Below are 22791 nucleotides of genomic sequence, written 5' to 3'. Positions count from 1 at the left end.
GTTACTCACTGTCTATACCTTATTCACAGTGAAATTCTAAATTCATACTCATGTGTCAATTTAGCATTAGCAGAGACCAGTAACACGTTTTTCCCTGATACACTGAAGTAATCAGTGTTTTAACATAACTTCAATTATGAGAGAAAAATTAATGCTCAGAAAGCTGTGCTAAACCACAGGTGCACAAAAGCCATGAAAAACAGTATCTGGAGCTCACTAAAAAAAAAGTTATTGTAGTGATTGTCTAGTTGCATAACAAGATGCCAAAATAAATAAAATTGACAGGAAGCACTCAGTTTGATCTCCTACATTCCCATCATCTTCCAAAGCTCTATTTGAGTTAGTGTTCTTGTACTAATACTACTACAATTCACTTGGCATCACCCACGAGCCTAACAGGATACTGAGCATCCAAACCTACTATTCTCTTAGCATCTGCCAGATATTCTGCTATTTGCAAGATATGTGGTTTCCACCTTACCCCAAGATGTGCAAATTTACAAGTCATTTATGAGTATCTTTCTTTGATCCAGCTAAGAACACATCCCAAAATAAATAAATAAATAGTTTATTGACTACAAATGCCCTTTGAGTAAACGCTCCCATATAATAAACATTTTTTCCTCACCCAAAACAAACATCTCCAGCAGGAAATTTCTTAAGTACATGAACAGAGTAATGAGTTTAGACCACTGCTTATAAAACTGATATAGCTGAAGATGCTCACAATAGCAGTCAGTAGTATCAAGCAATTCATTCAGCACTGCACCTCACAGATGTGTCCTCTCTGACACATCTGCCTTATGACTATCTGTGAAAAGCAATGACTTTAAAAGGACAGTTTATTAAAATCCAAGTATACCTCACAGAATTTCTGTAACAATGCAGGTGGCAAGAAGTCCTGAAGCTTTAAATGAACAGGAGGCCCAGTCCAATTGCTTTGAACAAAGAGCTGCAAACTGCCCACACCAAGTAGAAACATCAGCCTCTGCCTGTAATATAGATAAGAAGAGTATTAGCAACATATTACATTTTTAATTAAAGCTACAAGATCTGATTAGTTCTGGTAGTAATTGAAAACCCTCAGCCCTAAAGAAAACCAACCCATTCTCATTAGGAAAACACAATGAATACAGTATTCAAGAATGCACAAGGGGGAACTGAAAGGCTTGGAAATACCTTTGTTTTTAATGGTTGTAGTTAATTACAAATACTTTGGAAGCAAAGTTGGTTCATATATTTCAAATTTTAAAACTGTATCTAACTATCAGAGATCAGGAGATTAGAACAGGATACAGATTATCGCGTATTTGCCTACTGCACAGTTTTATTTCCTTACGATACATCTTATCTTCAGTTTTTTCATTTTCAGAGAAAATACTGCATTAGCATATGTTCCAAAAGAACATGCTTATTTTTGTTTTGACATAGCTGTTTATTTTCACTCCCTCTGATAATAAACAAACATCAAAAAAGTTCCAAACTGTCAACTCTGAGCTGGTTCAGATACTTTGAAAGAAAATGTTACCTCATTCAATCATACTTTTTAATTTAAGGCATAATGTTTAATTAAAGATGGAATTATGAGACTGTGTTTCATTCTTGAAACTGACCATGTCTTTCTTATTTAGAAGGCTAAGATCACCTAACATTATGATATAATTTCTTTATGCACTTCAAGGAACAAATAATCTGTACAGCCTGCAGAAGGCACGGCACAATCCCTCAGAATTTAATGGTTGATTTACCAGGTATAGACTGTTAGGAGATTTACACAAGCTTCTGGTTTGCTTTATGATTCCTTAATGATTTAGAACCTTATTGTGTTAGTCAGTCATGTGCCAACAAGGGCCTGTCACATACATAACATTTACCCTGCCAGTAAGAAGTTAACATTTTAATTATGCTGGTTTGACACAGCAATTGGAGCATTAACTGAATTGGAAAAACCTGGTATTTTCCTGTTTTCTCCCATATGTAAAACAGGGAAGATGCAAGAGTCCTCCAAATGGAAACAAAAGGATAAAGTGTTAAATGACTTCTAAAAAACCAAAGTCAAATAGAAAAGCCACACAAACAAGTGGCTGGTGGGCAAGAATGTGACAAAAGATGTAGAACAATGAGACAGCAGGGGTGGGGAATGCTTGACTGGAAAAAATAAAGACAAACCGGAACAGAGTCCTCAGGAGAGTTCCAGAACAAGGACTGGTATAAACATTTTTTGTTGAACAAGACAAGGTACCATTTACTAGCTGTCATCATTCCATCAGTAACTCTCTGCCAGCAAAAATTATCTAAATACATAGCTACAATTACCATTAAACTTCCAAATAGCTCAAGAACACAAAGCATTAACTATTACTGTACACTAAATTATTACCATTACACACAAAAACAACCACATAGACTTATTCTCACTAGTATTTCTACTAATTTTTAAAAGTTCATTTTAACATTACTGACATCTATCTATCTGCCAGGCAAACTTGCCTGAAGTCTTGACACAGTTATAACCATGCAGAAGGCCCCTGAAACAACTGATAACCAATTCCATTACTTTGGCTGGGATACTGTCTTTCCACTGGCTGATTTGCCATTGATTTTTTTTCCCTGCATTTTCAGATCCACAGCCAACCTCCAGTCTCTTTATCACTCATTCTGTCAATTCTAAGCTCCAATCCCTGCAAATGCTAGCCTCCCTTGACACATTTGCCACCCCCCCCGCCCAAAAAAAGGCATTCCACTTCCCTGACTGCCCTTCACAATTACAAATGCAGACCTGCAAATGGTCACCTCCCAAAGGCTGCCTGAAAAATGCTCATGGAAGGACTGCTGCTAGTGTCCCACTCACTATGATGACCTACATACTTTATTTCTTACATTTCCCCAGACATACACTGTACCCACACAACTTGTTCTTCCTTTCTCTCCTGCCTTTTTTTTTTTGTTTTAAACACTGATTATACCATGTCCAGTAGGATTGTGACCCATGATGGAAAAAAATCAGATACATACATTCCACTGTAACATTCACACTACTTGCTCAAATTAAAAATTAATAATAGAGCATTTGTATTTAAACAAGTAACAAATTTGCATATAGTACTAGAATTTACAAACAAAACGTGTGAGAAACTACTCATTAGTCAAGCTATGCTTAAGATGTGATTAGGTTACTGATCTTGGGAGTGTGTCTTTTCAGACATGCCAGAAATTACAAAAGAAAAGTCAAAGCAAAATTAGACACCGAATAAGTGGGATTTTTGTCCACTTCATGTGCATCAAATCAAGCTGCAGAAACGGCAGGAGTTCCTTGATTTTTGTTCATCAGTATACATATATAGCACACCAGTTAGCCAACCATCAGATGCCACAAGAGAAACACCAGAAATACCATTCATGTTGGGAAATCATAACAAGCTTTATTGTATGGAGCTGTTTTGAAAAGTTTGGTACTGGTTTATATGTTGAATAAGGTGAAATTAGTAAATACATGGTCAATAAAACCAAGTATTAAGTCTCGTTTCTCTGTTCCTTTAGGTTTTGGAATCAAACATAACACGTGACCTTCAAGCTCTTCTCAAACAAGCCTTCTGTCCTGCACACTAGTTCCTTCCAATCTTTAGAATCACATTACAGGCAATGAACATAGCTCCTTCAAATGGAGGTATATTGTAAGGAATGTTTTGAGACTTCATTTTTAAGCCATAAAGGAAAAAAGTGCCATAGTGAAAAGTATCTGGAGCTGGAGAAGGAAGAAAACAGTTAAAATCATTGAAAAAGTTAGAGCAAATTTTAAGAGACTGTTAAATATTTTTCTTACAGAACAATGGATTTGAAAGTAGAAAAAAATTACAGGCTATGTCTAAAGAAATTATAATCTAGATCCAAATTTTGAGCTGTTTTGCCCTCAAGCTGCTCAGTTTTAGCTTCAGAAAAAGAAATCCTTAAAAGTTTTTAACATTATTATAAAACTGTACTTTGTACTAAGTATATATTGTCCTAAAAAAAAAAGTTTAATATATTATCCAACTTTCTGTTTCTGACTGAATTCCATTCCCAACTGAGCTATTTAATCTCCACAATTACAACTTTCAGTTTGGGGCAGGGGGGGAGGGAAAGCACATATATTTTAACTAAGCCAGTCTACTAAAAGTTACAAGAAGACCTGTGTCTTACTAATTTTCTTAGCTAGAACTTGGAGTTCTGCTGCTCTTCCTTTGAATCATTTGGTAGAAAAAGAAAATTAACGTTTTCACAAATAAATAGATAAAAAAAGTTTCACCCAAGGTAATAGATGGTCAGATTGCTAAAAGTTGAATTAAAAGTGCCTTCCATAAGGGGCATAGGGCCTGCAGGTAAGAAAAATAACCACATAACAAATTGTAACCTAGAACTGCTGTAAGCAGTGGCTATCTGAAATAGGAAATGATCTGTCTTCCAGTATAAGTTTTTGTATCAAGAGAAAAATCACATCTTCCTTCAGCAAAAGTATTATTCAAAGCTTTTCATATTGTTATTTATGGAGCTTGAAAGATTCATGTAATTGTTACCACCAAAAAACATTTCTGGCAGGTAATGGTACATTTTGAAGACTGCACGCTTTCATCTTGAGTAAAACTCCAGGCTCTCATTCCAGGCACAAACCCCTCTGCTTCTGAAAGGCTAAATACTGCAGATCTGCCTCCAGACCTTCTGGCAACGGGGATTCTGATGCAGCCTAGAACTCCAGAGGGAACAAGAAAAATCTCAAAGCCCAAATAACTGGAGTATGAGCACCTGAGGAACAATTTCCTTTGCTGCCTGCAGTAGGGTGGCAGCGGTGCAGCCCTGCATCTCACATTAAGGCCAATAAAAGCTCACAAGGCAGCAGAAGAGGATGCATCACAATGACAGGATATATACACGTATTACTGAGTGCATGATATAGACTATGATTACCTTTAAGAAACTGAAAAGGGTGATGGTTGGACCTAACCTAAAGGGTCCCTTCCAACCAAGGCAATTCTATGATTCTATGAACACGTATTTTCAAGCAGCAGTGCATTATCTCAAGCAATGATTAAGATGTGGATTGGATCTGTTTCAAGGCCTGACCAATCTTTTTTTCCTTGTTACATTATTTAGAATAAACTATGTCAAGAAGACAGAATCTAGCAATATTGAAAAATTTCTCTAGACTACATTACCATCTAAACTCCAGCTAATATTTACCACCAAGAGCACAAAAAAGAAAAAAAACCATCACAAAACAAAAAAATGCACGGGAACAACCTCTGAACATTCCAAATTGGAACACAGGAGCTCACTATAATCACTAACAAGTCTTAGCTCAATATTTTAGAGGTGCCAACTATTTGTTTCTCTCCAGTATTATAGCAAACACTCTTGTTTTTATATCTGCCATACTAAAACACTGGCACTTGTACTCAGCCATGCTTACACGCAACAGAATACCTTCCTCTTACTTCGTTTACCTTTATCTTCCCTTATCTTTAGGCTCATGTTTTCCCACTGTCATCCTTTAATATAAATATGTGTGTATATAAATCTATGTGTTTATTTAGTTTTCTGCTTCTATCCCTAGTGTGATAGACTTCAGTCTGTTCATTATTTACATAGGAAACTGTAAACACTAGTGTCAAACTCATTAATGGTAAGAATTAGCATATGCAGTACAATAGAGAGAATCTATCAGTGAAGGTCTGGTGAAGAAAATTAATCAATAAACTGCACCGATGACTAATAACTTAGTCACTCTACACAAATAACAGTAAAACAAAGTTACTGTAAATTGGACTTATAAATACAGGCACTGCTCAGACAGTAACATTACTTGGCATTACATGGCAACACAAATTTACATTTGATGGCTTCTTTACACCAGCAGTTTGAGAGGTAATCTTTGTAAATCATGACAGTGTTTTTAACAGTTTTTAAACTGTTCATAAAATTATCCAGTGAAAGAAACAGTGATAAAGGATAGATGCCCCAGGGGAGTGGGGGAACAAACCAAGAAACCCGTTTTTTCTCAGAACAAGAATTTTGGAGGTCCTAGGTCATTTATTATAAAACTTAAAAGTGACTTTTGTAAAAATTGAACATGGTATCTATTAATCTTCCATATAATAAATAATATTTCCCACCTTTCCACATTATCGCTCTCTGCAGAACAGTCCAGGTATGCTAGAATCTGTTTCTCCAAGTAACTGTCAATGTCTTCCCCTGTCACAGAAGATGCGCTGAAAACATTCTGGATGGCTGAATTTGAAAATATTGCCTCATATTTCCCATCAAGAATCAACTGAAGTAATGATCCACTTTCTGGAAAAAAAAAAGTAAAGAAAAGAATCAGCACCACCTTTGAAATTAACTTTGTCTTACAAACATTATTCAATGCAAAACATCACTCCCCTTTCAAGGAAACTATCTTCATCTACATTGTAGGAAAAGTACAGTTGCATTGAAACTGAAGAACAGCAGTAGCAGATGTCAGGTTATTAGAAATAAATTTTCCAGAATTTGTACTAATTTTACAGTGAAATGTAACTTCTTAGATAACGTAAAACACAAACCTGCACTGAAATTTCACAGGAAATACATGGATTACCTTTCAAATACGTACAATACAGATACTTAAGATAATTTGTCACAAGAAGGTTTTCTTCCTCCAGAACATTTTACATAAGTGTGCTACAACAAAATCCTATAAATAATAATTTCACAGATTAGAGAACTCTTTTATGGAAACCAGACAAATAAAAATTGCCCAATACTTGCAAGAGTTCACGGAATAATTTCTGATGTAAAACTGCAGAAATTACAATCCTTCCTTTAAATGTTTAGAATATTCACACAAAGCAGACAATATGATTTTATCTTTAGTAAACTTACAGGAAAATAATTCTTTAGTATCTCAATGGGATGTCTGCATATAGTATCAGATTCTTGGAAGTAACTACTAATGTAGATTTGTACCCATGAATGTTCACTGAAGCCTTTCAAGAGAAATGGCAGCCATGACATGCTATACATTTAATTCCTAAGAAGCTTTGTCCACTGAAAGGTATCTTCCCTTTTTTTTTCTTCAGATACACTACAGTACAATCAATCCAGCAGCTGTTAAAACAACCTCATCATGTTTAAACCTTCTATTGAGCAAAATCAGTTTTGGTGTACACTGCAGCTGTGGGTACAACTCATGTAGATGTACTGATTTTATATACTAACTAATGCACGTGCTAGTAATGGTGCAGCTGAGGAAATGCAGAGGTCTGCATAGAACAGGTGCTTTAATCTGTGCTTCTGGTTGGGGTTTGCAGCTTCTGTGTACTCAGTGTTACCATAGCTACACTAATATTAGTGCTCAAGCCAGCAATTTAATGCTAGCAGAGGTATAGATCCATCCCCAAGCTTGTCCAGCTAAACAAATATTCTAAACCTGAGACAGCTAGGAAGACTGATCACAGAACCAACTGCAACAGCCGTGATGGATGAGCTGGTAGGAATGGGTGATAGAGATGCTTTCATTCTAATCTCTCTGGACCAGGCTGTTGCCCACAATTTACTTTTGTGAATTCTTTACAACAATAATCAACCAAATAATATAAGAGATCATTTGTTCTAGATGACTGAACACTTTAAGCTGTGCCTGGAAGGGCACATGGAAAAGAACAGACGTTATTGGCTGTGAGGACACTAATGAAGAATATTGTGGTTTTCTCGTTCTAGTAACGCTGTAACATAACCGTAAGTGCATAAAGTCTGCTTTTGATTTGGTGTTTAGCTTCTTACAAAACTCTGTACAAACTCAACGTCAGAGTCTTCAAATTTAGTTTCAGGATCACGAACAGGAAAGACTCACATAAGCGACAGCTAGGTATCATCACAAACCCTCCCATTTTCTATCAATCTCTACTGCAAGACACCTTTCTTCAAAAGTCTTCCCACCTATTACAGCAGCAGTCAGTCTGCTTAAAAACCTCAACATAAAAAATTCAAACAAGAAAGCAAACAAAACCCATACACATCCCACAAACAGCACACACAGCTCGGTGAAAAGATAAGACAGATGAGATGTGTATCACATCGCTGAATATTTCTGATCAGCATAGTGGTTAAGGTCAAAGAAGAGGCAGCAACATAAGAAAACAGAGTTGAGTAGTTCTGTACAGTTCTCCAAATGGCAGTAAGCGCTTGGGTAAGGATAAATGAGTCTTTCAATATGTTGTAACTTCTGTTTTAAACAGCATGGCACATAGGCTGGAAGCGCAGTTGTGCTCCAGTTATCTGAAACATGGAAGTGCCTTTTCATAACAAATATTACATTTTAAATGCTGGTGTGTTCCCCTGCCAGAAAGCCAGGTCAGCAGCAACCTAATCAAGCCCCCCCACAGGAGACCACCTTCTGCTCTTCCCACAAGCGACCATGACTAAACAGCTAATAAACGGTAAAGCAGGCAGCTCACGCCAAACTCTACTCCTCCTGGTTTGCTACAAGAGCGAGTTTCACGTCAGCCTGTCTGCCACTCGCGGCTCCGGAGGCCGCCGCAAGAAGCACCGTGACCGAGACGAGCCTCACGAGTGCCGACGCGAGCGGGGCTTCTGCCAGCCAGCGAGCGCAGGGCAGGGACAGCCGCTGCAGCAGCCTCCCCCGTCGGACCGGCGAGTAGCGGCCAAGAAACTCCTGAGGCGGCCGCGCCTCTCGCCCCAGCCCTGCCAGGAGTGCCACCCGCGCTCCTCCAGGCTGAGGGGCCCGGCGGGCCTCCCCCGCACCGCGGCGCCGGCAGGAGCCGCCCCGGAGCCCGGCAAGGGGCAGGAAGAGCAGAATGAGGGAACACCACCGCTCCCGGAGAAGGCGCGGGTGTAGAGAACCGCCAGTCGCGTCTCTGGCTCGGCCCGGTGCCGACGGACACGCTGGGGAAGCCGGATGCCCACAGTAAGGGCCACGCGCAACGACAAGGCACCTTCCCCCCGCTGGTCCGGGATCTCCTCTTACCTGCCGCCGCGACCTCGCCCTGCTTCCACTCCAGGGACTCTGCCGCGCTGAGGAAGCCCCTCAGCAAGGAGCGCTCCAGGGCCAGCATGGTCCCGCCGCTCCCCGGCACCTCACTTACGGCCTCTGCACTGACAGGCGCTGTCGGCGCCCACTCAATCCATGTGCAGGAACCGGCCGCAGGGAGCCGCCATGACACTCTCGCCAGGCACGCCGGGAAGACGCAGGCGCGGTACCGACAGCCCAACCACACACCCCCGCGGGCGCGTCCCTCTCAGAGCCGGGAAGGTGGGAGGAGGCGCATGCGCGCTGCGAGAGGGAGTCGCGTGCCTCAGCGCGAGCCCCGGGTGGGGTGTTGGGCGGGAGACAGCAGGGCAAGGCGGGGCGGGGCCGTTTCTCCTGCCACTGCGGGACGTGACCCAGACCCCGAAGGAACAGCTTGTGAGGCGAGCGTGGCTAGACACAGGCACGGGACCGTAGGCGCACAGCGTCAGCACCTGCGCTTCTCCGTGAGATCCCGGGGAGAGCGGCAGATACCGGCTGAAGCGCCCAGCTCGGAGGGCGGGCCGGCCCGGCCCGGCCTCGCCTCGCCTCGCCTCGTAGCGGCGGCGGGCTCCCGTGGGAGCATGACCCCACGACGTGCTCGCCGCCTTTTCTCTCAGGCGGCGTTTGCGCAGGAGCGGGACGTTAGGACGCGTAAAAACACTTTTTCAACTACATAGGTGAGAAAAGTGATAGTGTTTCACTGGGTAAGAGAGAAAACGTGAAGAGTGATTAGCAACCAGGCAGGATTTCTTCTGAGTAGGCGTGGTCTAGGTGTTTACACACCTAAAAGGGGGTTAGAGACAGATGCGGGGCTGAATTGGCGTAATAAGGTTGAGGAGGAGGTTGAGGACAGGACTGTGCATTGGCCTCTTCCACCTGACCAGACACCTATAAGAACATAACTCTGTCTGGTCATTTCTGAGCTCTTCACTTTCATCATGTGCATGTACCTCTGAAGAGGAGGAAGGAAAAAAAGCCATATGCCTTCCTACGCCTTCAAAATGGAACAAAAGGGTTGAAACAATAAAAATGTTCTCTCAGAGTTGCTAACAAAGCAAGAAGGTAATTAAGTCAAGAAGCCAGAAGGCCATCACAGCATGGAAAGGTGGCCATAGTGTAAAGGTTGAAATTAATTTTGCCATGAGGTGCAGTGTGTAATATAATGAAATAAAAGTGTTTGTCAGCCTTTGTTATTCTTCAAAAATTAAAATGTCTTTTCATCATGCTTCCTTACCTAACATAATTGCTTTAAAAAGAACACAATGCAGCTTTTTGTTTTGATGACTCTAATGGGCTATTGCTCATTTGAGTTTAATATACAGGCTGTTACTTTGCAATTTACTTTTAATCAGATTGTAAGACCAAAATGCAGTTAAATAAGAATGATGCTTTTCATCTTAGTTTTTGACCTGAAACAATCCATGCTATTTCTATCAGTTTTAACAAGAAAAATTAGAGAAGTTTATTAAAATTCTTACTTTACGCTTCTTATTTTCAGGGAAAGCTAGTACATGAAATGTTTTGAGAATAAATAGTTGGTAAATATAGTTACTTAGAAAAAACAAGAATTTTGCTGTCTTTCTCCCCTCTGCCAGTCCCTCCAGTGTGTGGGTATTTTTCCCCCTACACTTCAGTTCTGGAGGTATCTAGGAGCTATAGCATGTATGTGGGCTGGAGTACCACCAGCAAGAACTAGTGAACTCCTCAGTGACAGTGGATGGGTGCAAAGATTGCTTTGATTGTTTATCCATTGCTATTTGCCACAGATTTACCGGTCTGCTGTTTAAGCTTGTTTTCCTAAATTTTTGGAAGAATACACAATATTTCCCAAAAAAACCTGTCAGCAGGTTTTCTTTGCATTTAAGGATTGCTTCTTCCAGTTGGCTCAGAGGGAAGCAAGCCTTTTGCAACACTGTGTACTGCAGATGCAGGATTTTAGCATAGCACTGTTTAGTATTTCTAAGCAGGAAGTAGGTAATCTTCTGACACAAGATATCTTCTGATACAAGAGTTTTCAGAGAATAACTCTCATCTTCAATTTTTTTCCAGGAATGTAAGAGGATTATCTGTATGAAGTCTTGTGCTACTGTGATATTTTAACTAGCACATTTAATGTCACCTTGCAAGATATCAGTGCTGCTGTTTTGATGCAGTATCTATTTTTTGTTGCAGGTTTGTTTTTTTTTCCCAAAGCCTTTTGAAACAGATGATCTCATTTTGGAATACCAAAAAACTGCTACCTGTAAAAAAAGATTTGGTAAGTTTAAAGTAATTATTATTAGGATGGGCATCTATTATGAATTTTTTAACAATGAGCTGCTGGTAGATGAATTTTAAATTCATACTCAATTCTGTGTGCTAGGGGAAGAAAGAAGCAATTGTGTTGTATGCCATTTTTGAACAGTAGTCAATTTGCTATTTGAGGAGTGGGGAAACAGGAAAGATTGTTGGGAGGAAACCCAATCATTACAGCAGGAGCTGCAAGGCTTGTGTTGCATCCCTGGTTTATAATGTAAGATTTGGTGAGTACTGTGGATGGAAAGAGGGTTTGTATGGATATGAGTGTGTTAGTCACAGACTATTCCCTGTGAATAAGCAGAAAGCTACTAGATATTTTTTGTGATTTTTACAATATAACAAGCCATTCTTTTCAAAATTCTTAGATCCTGAAAAAACGCAAGTTAAATTGTTATCATTAAGCATTAATGCATTTTATGCAAATAGCATTGCAGAATTGGTTTAGATCTACAGAACAGTCACCAAACTCTTAGATGTTCCAATGTGCTTTCCAATATGATTCTTCCAACTAATTAACGTGAAGGATTTAACTTCAGTAGAGGTATTAACGTAAGTGCTCTCTGTTATCGTGAGAGACAGGGACATCCTGCCTGATGAGAAGTGTACTATCCTGAGAAACTTTCAGCTGGTTACAGCTTTCCCAAATAGTACAAATACATAGTTTGGTGTTTTCTATTTGTAGAACATCCCTTAGCTTGGACTACTAAGCAAAGTAGATGCAATTTTTTTTCTTTTCTTTAAACAAGGGCACAAAACCATGTTGGGTTTTTTTCCCCCATGTGTTTTCTAGTCTTTGCATTGAAATGTATGTTCTGGATGAGGAGGTGTTTAGTGAATAGGACTGTGGTGCCTTGTATGTCAGAGAAGTACTTTTTGCCATCTCCATTTTAGCCATCTGAGTTTGAATTTGCTTAAGTTCAGCATAGTTTTGTTGTGTGATAGAATCACTTGAGCGGTATTTGAGAAATTAACATGTTGCAGTATTTTCAGATGTGATTTTGGATAACAGAGCATCACTGAGGATGCTGTTGGTCCTCCAGAACTTGAGGTAGGGAAAACTGACTGTGAATCTTAGAAGTTGGAAAAAGCAGTTGTAGCAAAATAAATAACGAGATCATAGTGGAGAAAAGTGAACAGAGAGAATATTCAGAATTAAAACACTAGTAGGTCTGACTGGCCTTTAACAACCTGAAAATATGCACTAAAATGGATTTTCTTTTTCTCAGTAATGAATTTCTCCCCAAATCTTTGAAACTACTAGCTTCATTAAGGATTATCTGTCCTTGAAGGAACAGAAATAAGGTAAATGTTCTCTTTCAAAATCTGTCTCAAAATCACTGTCAATATTTACTATAACTTATAATTTGACGCAATGAAGGATTAATGAGGTCATTGTCAGTGGACTAGGATGACTCATTTTCTGTCCTTCATGACAGCTTCTGCTAACTTTTTATTTCTCCCATCTGCCCAAAGGAGAAACTTTGACATGTCCTGAGCAGGCTTCCAGGGAGTTGGAGGAAACAGACCCATTCTTTTACAGTCCCAGAAGGTGACCAAAGGATTCTTCAAATCTCACAAGTTTTTAATGCACTGCCAGTACCCGTGATGCACTAGAGGTTTTTTTCATTCATTTTCCACAGTTGTTCATCATTAGACTCCACAGACATGAGGAAATATGCTGGTGTCATTCAATCTCTTACTTTCCAAAGGGAAAACTCTTGATATCAATAACATCAGGATTTGACTTTTATTGACATGTATAACTTACATATAATCTTTGAGACCCTATGGTAAAGTACATGGTGTCTAATCCCCTTTCATGTTTTCTGTGGCTAGCAAGATGAAAAGAGGTTCCCAGAGGTTTTCCAACTGTTCCTTTCAGTAGCAGAATTACACTTTCCTTTTGTTGACCTGGAAAATTCTTTCTGCTTCTGTAGTTTAAGGAACATTCTAGTAAGGTTATTACTAGAGAGTAGAAATGCATATGAGGAGAAATCACTTTTTGTATCTTGGTTGTATTTGGCTTTGTGGTACCTCCAGCTTTACTGATAAAAAAGTGCTCTGAAACAAATCTAGTCACTTCACTAAGGATCAGAAGTTGACTAAGAAACAGATTTATGGTAACAAATTTGGAAAAAAGGAAAAAATAAAGCTTATCAGAACGTTGTTAGAGATGTGGGAGTCTATTAAGAGCTGGAGAATACTTTTTGTCTTTGTAGGGATTTATACAGAGCACAGATGATGGTGGTGTGACATCCCAGAGAGGCTTTGAACTGTCTGAATCACAGAGCTGCATCATAATGACTCATTCTCATTGCATACTGACATCCCTGCTGGGAAGGAACTGCTGTCTCTCCCTTGGAGCTATTTCCGTTTGCACATTCTTGCTTTCTCCTCCCACTTAAGTTTTTGTTCTTACAGACATCTAAATACAGTTGAGATTGCCTCCTTCAAGGAGACAGGCACTGCTTTGCAGGTGCAGTACATCATTTATTTCTGTGTTAGATGCAAGTATTCCCTCTTCCAAATGGGAAAGAAATGTAAAACCCTATCTAGTCTCTAGGAGCTTTGCTGGAACTGAAGTCCCTCCCATGCCAGTGCACAAGAGGACAGCAACACAGACACCAGTTGCAGATTTGTACTGTTTGCATACATCTTGTCTTAATGCACATAACATCTAAACCCTTTAGAGATGCTAATCATTGTAAAACAAGCATGTGAACAGCCACTGAAAGAAAAGCTTTTCTAAAAATAAGTTGATCAACCAGTGCCAGTCAGTTTGACTCTGCTCAGAGCTATCTTGGCTGAGATGAAACAGTATGTATCCTGTGTTTTTTCTCCACCATAGATCAGTCCTAGAATGAGAGAGCCAAGATCAGAGTGCAAGGGATAGATAGTTCACCAATGTTAGATTCTTCTAATCTCTCTGGATGTAGACTAAACTTTGTGTTTTCAGGGTGCCTTTCCAAATTTATAATGGGTGTGGGAGGGGAAGGAATCCAAAACAGCCTTTTCTCAAATTATGTGATTATTTCCTCTTATGCTTATTGTCTTCTATAACCTTGATGACACAGTGGGTGATTTGTCCTTCCAAAAAGTCACAGTAACTCAAAACATTTCTCACAAGGACTTTTCAGGTGTATGTTAGTATCACCACCATATTCTTCTCAGGACACTTGGACTACCAGCATTACGATGATGTCTGGTAAAAGTCCTACAGTCTTTGCTTCTGAAAAGCCTGCACAACATGAGAAGAGATCAGGCCAAGGAGGCAAAGTGATCATGCTCTCCTTAAAACAGCATCCTCTCTTAAAATTTCTAAGGAATAGGTTTTTGATCTCTACTGCTACCTTTATCTTGATAATAGTCTTGTAGATCTTGTCTACATTTTTTTTTTAAACTTTATGAACCCATGCCTTGCCTTTTCTTATCCAGGAAATTGAGTCTTAGTTGATTTGATTCAAGCTTTCCTTTGGAATTGGCAATAATTCTAAGGCTAAGTGCCAGTTCATCATTCCCATGCTGTATGTTCACATGCCTTTTCAACCTTTAATGTGATTAAACTTTGTAAAACTGTTTAGATAAGTTTCCCTTATTGTTAAATAATCTTTCTTAGAACCCATTTATAGTTTTTCTTTCATCAAGAGCTTTCTGGAGTGGTGAATTATAGAAATCAAGTATGATAATTTCATTGAGGAAATTTTAAATTAAATATATGCATCATCACAGGGTCTCTGAATGCTCAAAAACAGATTTCTTGGCCCTTGGGGACAAGTTTTTTGTTTGGGTTGGTTTTTTGTTTTATTTTTTTCTTCTAACAATGGTTAGGGAACCAGTTTCACTTAAATTTCTTAGCTTTATTTCTCCATTGATCAGAAATTCTAAACTTTTTTCCCAAATTTTACTCTTTCCTCCATGAATTAGACTATAAGAAAAGAGTTAGGGTGGCATTTAGTCAAAAAAAGAGATGCTTTAGGGGCTGTTTGTAAAAGTTGCTATAAGAAGGACATACAGGATGTTCAGCACACACATTGGGACTTTTATGGTCTTCTGAGGGTAGCAATCTGGTGTAAATGATCTCTCAACCACCCTGATGAAGTTTTTTCCTTGTGATTTTGTCTCTGTATATTTTACTCAACCTTGAATCACCTTGATGTGAGAAGGCTGCATTCACATGAAATACACTTTGCATAGAAACAACTTTCATTGTTATAGAGCTTTACTGGTCTGCTCTGCTGAAGTCAGGAAAAGGGAGATGAGATCTTTCTGTAGATGGCTGATAACTAGGCATGTGCATTGTTTAGAACTATGCATTCCATTTGCAGTGCTCTTCAATTACAGTTTTTAGTCTAATCATTTTAGACAAATGATACAAAGAATTCAGTCAATACTTCTCAAAAAAAAACCCCAACAAAAGAACATTTCCTTCTCTACTTCCTCTACTCTCTTCTAACTTGCTACCTCAGTTCCCACTCATCACCCAGGCAGGGCCCAGAATGGAGAATAAGTAATATCATTGTGGGAATGACACTTGCACGACCTTAGAAAGACAAGGTAGAGTTACAGCGTCGATTGGTGTGATTTGGAATTGCCACCTCTCTTCTATTTGTGTTTTTAGGGTTATGTATTATTCAGCCTCAGTGGCATTAGCTGTTTCATCTACAAAAATAATGCTTTATTACTTTTCTGTAAACTTAATATTATCAATTGTGTTGCTTTCTTTTTTTCCTATGGCTAAATATATTTTTAATTGCTGAATCTGGATTGCAGAGGCGACATTGAGACTAACTGGCATAGAGCCAGACTCTGATAGCATCACAGTCTGGCATAGGTCAAGACTTAATTTAGTCTGGCTTCTAGCATGAACAGATTCTCCTCTGATGTTATTTCTTTGCTTTAAAATAGAATAATAGCTATTTCTATATATATATAATTTTCAAGCTATAACATTTCTATATTAAAAACGAAAGAAAGGCACAGAATAAAGACAGTCTCGTTGCTATAGTTCAGTTGTTTCTGGAAGTAGGTGTTGGGGACTTGATTTTCATCCTGTTCTCAAAAATGAGTAAATAAAGGTAAGATAAGGCTTGCATCTTAAAGTCATCTAGTATTGTAGCAATAAATATTGGCTTATGTTGTGAAGCCCGTCAGTTTTACTTAAATTAATCTGTTGCAGTGATTTAGTATGTGAAACCTGACTTTTACAAAGACCATAGGTCCTTGTTAGAGAAATTACACTTAGCTTATACCTGTTTGTGACTTGATCTTTTTGTTTTTAAACAAGCAGAATCACAAACACATTTTCCCATTGTCTAGTTCCTTACCTCTCCTTTCAACAATTTTCTTTTTAAAGTCCTACTTGACAAAGTAACAAAATTTATTCTCTCTCTCTGTCTCTCTCACAATAAGCCATATTGTCCTCTATTTCTGGCAGTCAGGTTTCTGGTCTTTCCAAGTTTTCAATCAGTTATTTGGGAAGTCTGCTGCTGGCTTTGTTTCATATTATTTGTATCATCATCTTACTGCTTATTGGAATTTGAGTTTTATACAGATGGGATCTTTAATCACTGTTTTTTGGCATCTTAACATCTTGAATTAATTTAAGCAGATGAAAGGCATCAATAGGTAAGGTCTTAAATATTCTTGATAGCCAGATGCTCCTATATTTTGTATGCAGAAATCTTCCAGCTGCTGTCAGGTTGACAAATTAACCAACTTCAAATGTGTCCCCTGTTTACTTTAATGTCTGAGTGCTCAGGTATTCCAAACCCCACGTTCGTCTTTGCCTTGAAGTCCATAGGCGTAACAGCAGGGAAGCTTCATATTTATTAGTTTACAGAACATTTCTGGTTTAGTGCTGCCAGAAATATAGTTAATTTAAAGCATTTGTAGGTATCTTCAGAATTAAACTCCTAACACAGAACTTCTTAACTGCTTCACTCTTGCACAGGGGGCACTTGGGTTAGGAAGAGGAGGAGCTAATTTCTGTAGCTGGCCTTTGAACCCTAGAAATGGAAATGTAATTCTTTGTCACCTGTGCTCCCAGTAATTATTTTTTTGAATTTGCTGTAATTCAAAATTGTCTCACCTTAGTATGTATACAGATATTCCAGTTAGATATTATTGCATTATTCCAACTTTGCAAACTAGTGGAAAAGCTATAGCAGTTACTTTATACTCTGATATTATTTATGGTGAAGACTGCCATCAGAATAAATACACTGTCCTACTGTAGAAAGGTCCCATACCTGTGGTCACAATGTAAAGCCTTGAGATTGACACACAAGTTGGAAGGTAATGCAGCATGTGGGAGCAAAATTGAAACAAGTTATGAACTCCATTATCATCATAGTACCAGAATAATTTTAAATTTGAAGAAATTAAATATCATAAAGATATTTAATGACTTAGGCAAAAAGAAGGAAGTCCCATGTGTCTAAGCACAGCCAAAATCTCTGCCATGGTGCAATTTGGAAAGATGCCATTTAACCTCCAGGAAAAGATCCTGCCAGAAGCTTGGACTAACAAAAACATTCAGACTCACTACCTAAATAAAGACTTTGCAGTCTATTGGATGATGATACATAAAAATATATTAACAAATCCCAATAATGGGATAAAACCAACATCTTAGTTCTACATCTGATTGAAAATAAACAGAGCGCTTAACACACAGGAGCAGAAAGAAACTATTCAGCCCCTGTATTACTGTTGTTGCTAGCCTGATTTCTCAGGGAAATCAGAGCTACATAACCTTGTCTTGCTGCCTCTCCTCATGTCATACATTCAAAACTCACTGGCCATGTTTGGCTAAACATGAAACAGAGGCGTAACTGGTCTAAGTTTTCTAGGTTTATGAAAAAGCTGGATAGATAAGGAAAGAAATCCAACAGCCTCAATTTGGTCTTCCACATGAAAACTTTTGTATCATTATGTCACAGAGAACTCAACCTTGGGAGGTGTAAGATACATAGTATTGTCCATGGACCTGCAGAGTCCATCACTTAAAAAAAAGTTGGAGAAAAATCTGAATAGTTCCATTGAATACCCTCACCACACTTTGCAAAGAGGAGGTGAGGGGTCTGTTTAGTTCAATGAAATTGAAATCTGCTGCTGCCACATGGGGCACCTTCATGATGTTGCAGTGCTGGGTGCTTCCTTTTCTTATTTAATGGTCTGTCTGGACCCAGGAAACCAGCTGTGACTTTCTGGCAGTTTAAAGGCTGGCAGTCTTGCTGATAGTAGAAGTCAAGTATAAATCATGTGAATCATAGAATCATGGAATCATTGAGGTTGGAAAAGACCCAAGACCATCTAGTCCAACCATCCCCTTACCAGCTATATTACTTACTAGCCCATGTCCCTAAGTACCTCATCCAACCTTTCCTTAAACATGCTGAATGATAGCGACACCACCACCTCCCTGGGCAAGCCATTCCAGTGCCCAACCACCCTTTCTGAGAAGAAATTTCTCCTAATTTCTAACCTGAACCTCCCCATACACAACCTGCAGCCATTCCCTCTCATCCTATCACTAATTATCTGTGAGAAGAGGCTGACCCCCAGCTCACCACAGCCTCCTTTCAGGTAGTTGTAGAGAGCAAAAAGGTCTTCCCAGAGCCTCCTCTTCTCCCAGTTCTCTCAGCTGCTCCTTGTAAGACTTGTGTTCCTGACCCTTCACCAGCCTGGTTGCCGTTCTCTGGACATGCTCCAGGGACTTGAGGTCTTTCTTGTAGTGAGGGGCCCAAAACTGAACACTGTAAACATTATGTTTTACTGTTTTTTTTTTTGATAAGAAACCTAAATCTAATTAGTAAATGTGTATGTTACTTGTAGTTTATTTGTATAACTGACAGGATTCCTAAATCAGTTTATATCTGGCTTCAAAAATTAACAAGAAGGGAACATGAAATTCAGCTTTCATGGTAAGAATGATTGTAGGTGACATTTAGAACTTCTCTCTGAAAGAATTCCACCATGAGCTCAGGGCCAACCAAGTTGGGCTTTTTTCCTCTTTGTCCTTTATACAGCAAAAAAGCAGCAGCCATGGCTGAAAAGAATATACTGTAGAAATCTCTAAGGTCTTGAGGATTCATAGGAAAATTGTTTGCTGAATGTGACTAGAAGATGAGTTAGCTGTCTGTCTTCTTGGTTCTTGTAAAAGAGAAAACAGCTATCCCTGTTCTGATCTTTTTTCATCCTTATGATGTTTATCTATATACCAGAACTAAAAGTGAGATAGGTTCCTTGCTCACATCTGCCTAAACACAACTCTAGATGGAAGGGTACTCTGAGACACAGAAAAAGGATCAGTTCCCAGATGTAATGATCTTCTAGTAATTCTGCAGTCTCCATGGTTTCCCTAGGCATGAGTGAATTCACAGCTCCTGTAACATGTGACTTTGTGAAGAAGATGAAGTAAAACATACCTGAATTTAAATAAAGCCAATGCTAAAGCTCACTGCTTTGTGTGCTAGTGCAGCAGCAGCCTGCCTTTTTTTTTCCAAGCATACACACATCAGTGCTCCTGTAGTCAGGTATCTGCCCTTGGAAAATCTTACAGATTCCTCAGGTGGAGTACCTAGCTTTAAGTTTTCTTACTGCTTTTGTAAATGAACCTCACACCTCTTATTCAAATACCTATTCCAAGGCCTATTATTCACATGACTAGTTGAAAAGTGAAAGAGATGTCTTGCTGATAAATACTACTGAGTGGAATGAGACACTGGTTTTAGGCAGATTTGAAATCTGATAGATTCCGGGCGTGAGAAACTTGGCCAGTTCAGCACAGGATAATCTTCAAGCTGCAGGTAGCTTGGATGAAGCCACAGGATGAAAGAAAACTAAGAACAACTGGGAGAAGCAATTAGTCTGCATTCACCAGATGCAAGGAAACAGTGACAGTTTTCTCTGAAACTGACAGTGCAGATCAGTGCCACCAGCTAAAGCCTTGCTTGCAAATGGAGTGCTCACACTCTATTTGTGTACCTGTAGTTTTTCCTAGTTATTGAGAACATTTCAGTAATGGTTTTCTAGCTCACATAAATGAAAGATGGGGTCCTTTTTTCATATTAAGGTAGCACCTCTCATAGACCTCACTGTGCTGGTCACTACAAAACCTCAATATAATAAGCATGTTCATTTTCAGAGAAGTAGTGGTCTAAATTAACTCCTGCATCAGACCTGCTTTGCTTACTTGTTGCCCAGGCTCATTTCCTTAACCAACTATATTAAAATGGGACCTGGAAATCTTAATCACAGCAGAGGAATTGGGTAACAGCTCTTCCTGCAGGACTGTCAGGGCACTGTGTGTGCTGGCTGCTCCTTACAGCCAGCAAGCTGGGGGTTCACACAGTGGGGAGGGCAGGGCCCCCACCAGCCAAGGCCTACAGGACCTGAACAAGACAGACCCACGGGCTGCATTCAAGTTCAAACCATCATGTAAACTCACCATGAAGAGGCAGATCCAACATCACACCAGCCTAGGGGTTGGAATCAACTGGATCCATGGCTGTTACATTGCTGAAGACCAACACCACAACAGCCTACCATAGACAGAAACCACAGCCCTTGGGCTGGGCTTAAATAGAGTTCCTGGGCCCATGGGTGTGTGTGGAGCTCCCAGGTGAGGCTGGTCAGGGTCACTAAAGCCTGTTAGTACATTACAGGCCCTGACAAGAATTCTTTCAGTGCTTACAATGGGAGATAAGAGTGGTTAGAGGATGTATGTGAAGATGGTGTGGAGAGCTAATGTAGTAAAGGCAGAGAAAATGTTTTCGTAAGTCAGCTGTGTGAATAGCTGTGTCCTGTCTGATTTCATCTTTTTAATAAAAAGATCTGAATGTTACGTAAATAACAGAAATTGCTGCAAACCCTCCATGTAGATACATTCAGTACCTTACAGGAGCTGTCATGGTAGATAGTGAAAAAAGATGAGGAAAAAAGTATCAAGAAGTGGCACTGCAGACAAGCCTGGAAGGGTTTTGTTTTATTTTGTCTGTAACACAGTGTGAAAGCATGAATGTCATGTGGAGGAAAGGGTAAATAGGCAGTGGAAATAGGTGTTGCTGTCTGAGAGAGGGATCAGGCTGTACAAATGTACCTATGTGTACATTAAGAGCTGTATTTCAGGGGGTGATGAATAAGGGGAGTGGGTGGACATTTAAGAAGTCGGATACATTATTGTTACTGACAAGGAAAATAATTATTAACAGTAGCATTTTATGCTGAGAGTCATGTCCTGGAAGAACCACCTGGTAAGTTGTGGCAGCATTGCTGGTAGAGGTTAAGCATCTGGGCAAGAGGCTTGGTGGTTGACTGAGACTATTTTGAAGTCTGCTTTGTTTCTTTGGAGTGCAATAGAGTCTTCCAAGCAAATGAAACCTAGTCCTTGTTATTTCCTCCCACACACAACGTACAATCTGTTCTCTAAAAGACCTCTTGCAGTACACAGCATTTCAGCCTCATACCTCAAATACAGGGCAGATGGTGCCATTGCAGAATTTAAGTATCAGCATGTTGTCACCTGCAGGTGCAGTGGTTAGAGCAGTTCTGCAGTGCAGTCACTGGGATGTCAAAAGCAGATGAAAGAGACTTTTTACTTTAGGAAATGCTGCCTACAACAGTTTAATGAATAGGTTAATGCTATTCTTTGGCTGGCTGAAAATCATTAGTGTGAGACACACATGCACACCAAGTTTAAAGTTTTAATGAAAAAAAAAAAAGTAGTTGGCTTCTGCATGTAGTAGGTTGAGGGAATTAGAGGGAATTTAATATATCCATAGCTGGCAGGTTTACTTTACCAGCTTTCAGCATGGCTTTAGATGATAATGGGCCTCAGTATGAGTTTTAAAAATGCTACCTTTATCAACATCAAAGACTACAAAAATATGAATACTCAGTTTTCTCCAAGTAAATACAGGGCTGTCAGCTGCAGATGATTGAATGAAATACGGATAAAGTGTCTACATTTTCCTTTCCATTTTTACTACTATTGTCATTATCATTTAAACATTACATTAACATATTGCTCAAATGACTCATTGTTTCAATTACTGAATTCCATTTTATATTTTCTCCTTAAAAGGGGCAGAAAGGTGAAGAGTTTAAAAAACAGATGGAACAGGATTATTTATGATGTCATTTTAGGAAAAAAAAAGGTGAAATTTTTACTGCTAGCCTAGAAAATACTGTAGCAGTTAAAGGAATTGGGCATCCAAATATAAAGTAAGCACTAAACACTACTTGAACAGTCTGGAGCGAAGACCTCACATTACCAGAAAAGACTTTTTTTTTTTAAAAAAAAATGAAGTCAAGCTCTCTGCATGAGCAGGGACAATATAGAAGGGAAAGAACAATTCAAACATCAGAAAGTTTTAATAGTTTCTGCACGAACAGAGTGTTGGAGTTTCAGATGTTTTAGTGAGAGGAATTCATACTTGTTTCAGGCAGTG

The 22791-nt window shown here is 39.3% G+C and overlaps 1 protein-coding gene across 1 annotated transcript in view; it reads right to left on the bottom strand.

Annotated features, from left to right (window-relative positions):
* Positions 1-9086, bottom strand: part of TTC27 (tetratricopeptide repeat domain 27) — a gene marked incomplete at its 5' end in the record, with an annotated part of 112637 nt that extends 103551 nt beyond the window's left edge. The window contains 3 exons of the mRNA XM_084262410.1: positions 863-992; positions 6147-6324; positions 8999-9086. Of these exons, the coding sequence (XP_084118536.1) occupies positions 863-992; positions 6147-6324; positions 8999-9086 (396 nt within the window). The remainder of the gene's footprint in view (positions 1-862; positions 993-6146; positions 6325-8998) is intronic.
* Between the last annotated feature and the right edge of the window lie 13705 nt (positions 9087-22791).

This window comes from Gallinula chloropus (assembly GCF_964237585.1).
Source record: "Gallinula chloropus genome assembly, chromosome: 3".
NCBI classification, from domain to species: domain Eukaryota; kingdom Metazoa; phylum Chordata; class Aves; order Gruiformes; family Rallidae; genus Gallinula; species Gallinula chloropus.
The sequence above is the reverse complement of the archived record's forward strand: the minus strand, read 5'-3'. Positions and strand labels throughout refer to the sequence as shown.